The sequence below is a fragment of the Leucoraja erinacea genome, chromosome 20 (assembly GCF_028641065.1).
Source record: "Leucoraja erinacea ecotype New England chromosome 20, Leri_hhj_1, whole genome shotgun sequence".
NCBI lineage: Eukaryota > Metazoa > Chordata > Chondrichthyes > Rajiformes > Rajidae > Leucoraja > Leucoraja erinaceus.
In genome coordinates, this window is record NC_073396.1 from 10,721,514 (window position 1) to 10,727,762 (window position 6,249).

At 44.9% G+C, this 6,249-nt stretch overlaps 2 protein-coding genes across 3 annotated transcripts; one reads left to right on the plus strand and one right to left on the minus strand.

Annotated features, from left to right (window-relative positions):
- Positions 1 to 1,352: 1,352 nt before the first annotated feature.
- Positions 1,353 to 2,405, plus strand: LOC129707112 (putative nuclease HARBI1). Its single transcript, XM_055651902.1, has one exon. It carries the CDS (start codon positions 1,353 to 1,355, stop codon positions 2,403 to 2,405), a length of 1,053 nt encoding a protein of 350 aa, XP_055507877.1.
- Positions 2,406 to 2,924: 519 nt separating this feature from the next.
- LOC129706769 (uncharacterized) lies at positions 2,925 to 4,776 on the minus strand. 2 transcript variants are annotated; one of them, XM_055651234.1, is made up of 6 exons: positions 4,372 to 4,776; positions 4,138 to 4,293; positions 3,874 to 4,053; positions 3,689 to 3,763; positions 3,531 to 3,596; positions 2,925 to 3,331 (listed from the first exon to the last, which is right to left on the minus strand). In XM_055651234.1, the coding sequence occupies exons 1-6, from the start codon at positions 4,540 to 4,542 to the stop codon at positions 3,188 to 3,190; spliced, it is 792 nt and encodes a 263-aa protein (XP_055507209.1). In that variant the 5' UTR covers positions 4,543 to 4,776; the 3' UTR covers positions 2,925 to 3,187. The 2 variants fall into 2 exon arrangements, with proteins under 2 accessions (XP_055507209.1, XP_055507210.1); XM_055651235.1 differs by lacking the exon at positions 3,531 to 3,596.
- Positions 4,777 to 6,249: the final 1,473 nt, after the last annotated feature.

Below are 6,249 nucleotides of genomic sequence, written 5' to 3' on the forward strand. Positions count from 1 at the left end.
CTTCATGGCAGCCCCCCCCCCCCCCCCCACCCCCCAGCCTCACATGGCATGCGTGGTAATTCCGAAATTATAGCCTAGATGTCTGGTTTTATGACCTACTGTTGAACTGCCTAAATTCTCTGCAGGACCTTATCTCCCTTCCTACCAACGTCATTGGTACTAATATGGACCATGAGTGAAAACATCTTGACATCTACTTTGTCATGCCTCCTTCAAATCCTATAGGTTTCAATGAGATATTCCCTCACTCTTCCACATTATATAGTCCCAACCTGTTGACTTGTTAGGTGCAGCTCGGAATGCAATTACACGTACAGGGCTGCCAACTCTCACGCTTTGAGCGTGCGACTCACGCCCTCAAGCAAACTCTCACGCCCTCACGCTCATCAGAAATTACTCACGCTCAGTGGTGAGAAATTTTGTGATCAACGAAAATTTCAAAACTCGGATAAACTGCCTGGTTCGCGGGTGTTGGAGAGCCGGGGCTGCGGGAGGGATGGGAGCAGAGCCAGCAGCGGGAACGGATGCGGGGAGCCGGGACTGTCGAGTGTTTACCGGGACCGGCGTGTCGCTCGCTGCAGCTCTGGTCAAGGAGCACTCCGGACAGTGTATGTCCCGGGCGTCGGAGTCGTCGGAAGCATTGTGCCGCTGCTGCGGGAGTCTCTGTGCGGAAGGGACAGACTCTCAAAGGGAGGTGGAGAGAGAGAGGGAGAGGGCAAGGAGACAGGGGGGGGGAGAGAGAGGGGAGAGACAGAGGTGGAGTGAATTGGAGAGGGAGAGGGGGGGAGAGAGGTAGGGGAGAGTGAGGTGGGAGAGGGGGGGAAGTGAGAGGGAAGAAAGGGGAGAGAGAGGGGGTGGAGAGGGAGGAGAGGGTAGGAGAGAAGGGGAAGAGGGCTCCCGAGCTTTCCCGTTAAATCTTGAATGAACATTGTGGACCAAAGATCCTATAGCAAAGCTTTGCTATAGGACCTTTGTTGTGGACTGTGAAGTGTTCATCACGTGGCACAAATGATGTCACTTTTTTTCGCACACTATAAATATCCTCCCTTGGTTGAATTGGCTCATTTGGAGACATGCCTATACTAAGTCGTTTCGAGTACAGGATGGTGGTTTTTTTCATTGACGCGCTGTATGCAGCAGCCCACTATGTGCATCAAGGACGCTTGCGTGAAGGCAGAAGGGTGAGATTAATTAAAAAGAGAATTAAGAGGAAGTCTCACTGGGTGAAGCCCATCTTTCAACGGAGACCTCAATTTGGACAATATGATCAACTGCTTAATGTGCTGTGCGAAGAGGATAAAAGTGCATTCACAAACTTTGTCAGAATTTCACCCGAACTCTTTAATGAGCTGATGGATAATTTGGGACCTCTGCTGAAGAAGACTGACACTGTAATGAGAAAGGCACTGGAACCAGGGTTGCGCATAGCAATCACCCTCCGCTACTTGGCCTCAGGCGATTCTTATAAAAGCCTATCTTACAACTTTCTTGTAGCCACCAGCACCATCTGTGGTATTGTCCAAGAAACCTGTGAGGCGATCATCCAATTTTATTCAGCTGAAGTGATGGAATGCCCCACTACACCAGAGGCGTGGAAGAGAGTGGCGCTTGGGTTTGAAAACAGGTGGAACTTTGTTCACACATGTGGGGCTTTGGATGGCAAGCATGTGGCAATTCGTAAACCACCCGGAGGTGGCTCAAATTATTTAAATTACAAGAAATTCCACTCAATTGTACTCTTGGCGGTGGTTGATCATAACTACAACTTCCTGTATGTGGATGTGGGCACACCTGGAAGTGTTGGTGATGGCCGGATTTGGAAAGAAACCTGGCTGGGAAAGAAAATGGAAGGTGGAACAGCAGGCATGCCTGATCCTGAACCTCTGCCAGGAGAAGACAGCCCGGACGTCCCATATGCGATGGTCGCTGACGAAGCCTTTGCACTACGGCCCTGGATTATGAAGCCATATCCACAGAGGAATCTAACTAGGGAACAGAGGATCTTCAATTACAGGATGTCAAGGGCCAGGAGGGTTGTAGAAAATTCTTTTGGCATCTTGGCAAACAGATTTAGATGCTTGCTCAAGAAAATGCAGCAGAAGCCCAAGAATGTGGAGAGTATAGTATATGCAGCATGTGTTCTGCACAACCTGATCCGAATGAGAGGTGCAGCTGCAGGATCAGCAACATCCAACCAGGATGGTGACCTAGTGGACAGTGACACAGGGGGAATAACACTAGGCACATGGAGAAGTGGTGCGACCAAGTCGGAAATGGTCCCACTGCAGCGTTTCCAAGGTAACTGGGGCACATACAGTGTGGAAGAGCAAAGAGGCCATCTCTGCGCTTACTACAATTCACAATTGGGGAGTGTGCCGTGGCAGGACAGCTATATTGATGGGTAGCCGACCACAGGAACACTACTGCATGTTAGCAGAAACGCATAGCAAATAAGCTGCCATTTAGCATATTGCATTGTCCCTTTTAATGCCTGAGTTTAGGCTTGTTGCGGCGATTAATGAATATAATGTGTTTAAAATAATCTAGCGTGCCTCATTTGTTGATTTTCGTGTTTGCGAGGCCCTTTTATAGACAAATGTTTGGTGTGATGCACCTTCTCTCAATATGTGCAAGAAGTCGTCTTTTTATATTGTCAAATAGGAATAAAGACTTTGTCTCACATTTACCGTGCTGATTGGCTTATTTTATTTTCTACCGAGAGGTGAAACTTTCAAACGTTTAAATAGCTCAACAATTGATGGACCTGAACACTCAAAATTGAAAATAAATGAAAATGTGATTATATCACCTCCCTTCAACTATTTTGTGTTTCAGCATGAGAGGGATTATAACATTAGAGACATTCATCTTGTAGTGATGTGTTAATGAAGAATTGCAGACATTAAGTTGACAGTAAAAAATATATTTATTTAACAATGAGGTAAACAAGCACTGACAAATCAAACTGCTGAGATAAAAGCTTTATCACACTTCAGGCTATAATCAAATGTGGAGCCTCCAACAGAAACAAAGTAATGCCCAAGAGGAAAAGACACACATATTAACATACAGACATTTATAAAGGACTCTAGATGTCACACCAAATGTTGAGTGGCCAACAACTAAAATAAACTAAAACTCAAATGGTTATTTAAACACCACATAAATAATTATCAACGTCCGAGGGTTAACTTGAGTCATTGACGTCAGCGAAACCATCTGCCCCTTCTTGAAATGGCGTTTGTGCACGGCCCTCTCCATAAACAAAAGGCAAAGGTGGATTTCTAGCAGGCTGCTGCTCTGTAAACATCAGTGGTGATGGTGAGTGTCTCTAGAAGGAAATTAAGAAGTACATGTGAAAATTTCCTCACGGACCATAAAATTGCGGGACCTTTCATTATAAAGTCCCTTTTAAAGATTAGAGTTCTTTTCTTGAATCTCATTAACATAACTCATGAATAAGTTGTTGTCCATATGCGGATGCAAATCTTTATTTTTTAAATTCAATCCCACAAAACACAATTGTTTACCTGTTCAGCACGGAATGTTGGATGTGCTCCCATTGCACGTGGCAATCCATATGTCCTATCTGTATACTTTCGGATCACAGAGTGATGTATTAGTCAATGCATAAAAAGAAGACAGATTATGAATTAAGTTTGGGAAGCGCACATATATTTGTTAATACCTGGTCATAGAAGTGAGGCGGGCGAGGCTGAGGAACCAGTGGACGCTGCGCCTCAGGTGCACGTGCTTCCATTAACTGCACAGACAACACCAGACATTAAAACTATGTTGCTTTATGATGTGAGAAATAAAGAGTTTTAACAGAAATGCTGAATGAAGGGAAGAAGATTAAGAATAGATCTATACCTTTTTATTTCGCATAGTGATTGCCCCATTGATCATATTCCATACAAAATCCCATTGTCGTTCATTTATTTCTTCTTCCATAATAGCTTGACAGAAGTCTACTGCCCTCTGCGTAAAGCTGTTCGGTCTCAGGCGTCCTTCCTCCAACAATTTAATACCGTCTCGAACAGTATTAATGAGCTGAAAATTCACAGCGCAAATATAAAAAACAGCAAAATGCTGGGTGGGTGCATTGTCCAATAAGCATCAAGTTTATATACTCACACTTTTAATGCTGTTTCCATCTGTCCCTTCTTCAGCGGGTGTGGTGAGGTCGATGCTGGAAATGTGCCTACTGCGGTGCTGTTGGCTGGTGGATGGGCTCGGCATGGAAGTCCCTTCCTGAGGATCATCGAACGCATGGTCAATGATGTGTTGTTCCTGTAGGAATCACATAAAACCATTTAGACATAGTGTCCAGAGCCTCATGACCTCAAACATTTGTTGTGATAAAAGTACCTTGGGTGCGCTAGTCCTGGTCACTACACGCACAATATGCCCTGATAGGAACCGCCACTTCTCCTCGATCCACCTATTCCTCTCTGTCAGTGTGCTGCCAGCTGACCCTGTTTTGGTCCCAAATGCGGTGACCTTTCCATAGATGGTCCTCTGATTAGTGAACCATTGCATGAGTTGGTCATTTGCATTACAGTAGAGTGGTGGAATTAAATAGAACTTCAAGCATTGGATGTATTCCGTTATATTAAAAGTTCTGGACAGTAAACAGAGGCCTGTTTAAGAGCCTGCCCTCCGCATGTAATGTGCTATGTCTTGTGCTTCTTGGCTACCTGAGCACATGTTTATAAATACAGATGGCCTTTTTTAAGACAAGCATTACAAGTGAGAATTGCCTGCCCTCATGCATAATTTATTTTATGGCTCTTGGAGGTATGATTCCAACTTCAAACACAGAGAGTGTAAAAGCTGTCTGCGACTTTTTTACTTTGCAGCTGCAGGGCACAGACACACTTATAAGAGAAGTTTAAGTTAACTGCAAAAACAGCATTTTTACATCTATAGCATTGTATGTTTTTAAATCTTGGATAACATTAAATGGTTCTCCTGTTGATGAAGTAATATATCGTTATATATACTCACATGAGCACCCGAGATAATCCGCAGCCTTCGTCTCCAGCAGGCTCCGTTTTCTCTCCCTGTTTCTATAATCCTCTCTGGATTTATCGTAGAGAATCTCGTTAAATTGGTACCATTTCTACAAGTTCCCCCTCTTGTTCCCTGGTGAAGTTATATGGCCTTACCTTCTGCCATCTTCCCTTTACATAAGCGTCTGTAGAGGCTATTCCTACAACGGCTACTGGGGAGGCAATCTGAAATCCACCTTGCTCACTCTCTCCCTGCTCCAAGGAGCCCACAGGCAGTGTTATCTGTGGCATCTCCTGTTGCCTCTCCACCTGTCTCTCTTGCTGTGTCTCCTCCTCATTCTCCTGCATGGCAAAAACCTTTCTGACATGCTTTACCCCCTTTCTTTGAGCTTTTCTGGGAGCCATCTCTGCAAGTGTTCCTGTTAAAAAGATTCTCCAACAATGACAATTAGGTGGGACGTCCTCGATGGACACATGTTCCATTGGCGATATTGAGAACACCTTTTTTACTCACCTTCTGTCCCCTCTGTCCAGCTTCCGGGTTCACCGTTCGCAGGAGAGTTATTACGGATATCGCATGGATATCGCACTGGCCACTACGTTCATATAATGTTGCAATGCTCAACCACAAGTGTACAAGTCACTCTTGGAGAAATTCAAGCTTGCTTGAATTTTCTCCCGAGTCACCAAGTTACACGATTACCTGCCATTAGCGCCACGGTGGTCCACGGTGGTCCACGAATGCCGTACTGTTATCGCACGAGGTTCCCACGATGTTAAACTCTAGTTAACTCTTGCGTCAAGTCGCCCCGTGAGAAAGGCCTATTACTGTAACGGCAGGAAAAATGTTCCCCGATGTTGGGGGCGTTCAGAACCATGTGTCACAGTTTAAGAATAAAGGGGGGGGGAGCAGTTAGGACTGAGATGAGGACAAACTTTCTTCACGTAGAAAGTTGTGAATCTGTGGAATTCTCTGCCACAGAAGGCAGTGCAGGCCAATTCACTGGATGTTTTCAAGAGAGAGTTACATTTAGTTCTTGGGGCTAACGACATCAAGGGATATGGGGAAAAAACAGGAAAGAGGTACTGATTTTAGATGAATAGCCATGATCATATTGAATGATAGTGCTGGCTCGAAGGGCCGAATGGCCTATTCCTGCACCTATTTTCTATGTTTCTATGCTTGAGTATATGGCAATAAAACTCGATCACTTGATTTTGAAGCATTCATGCA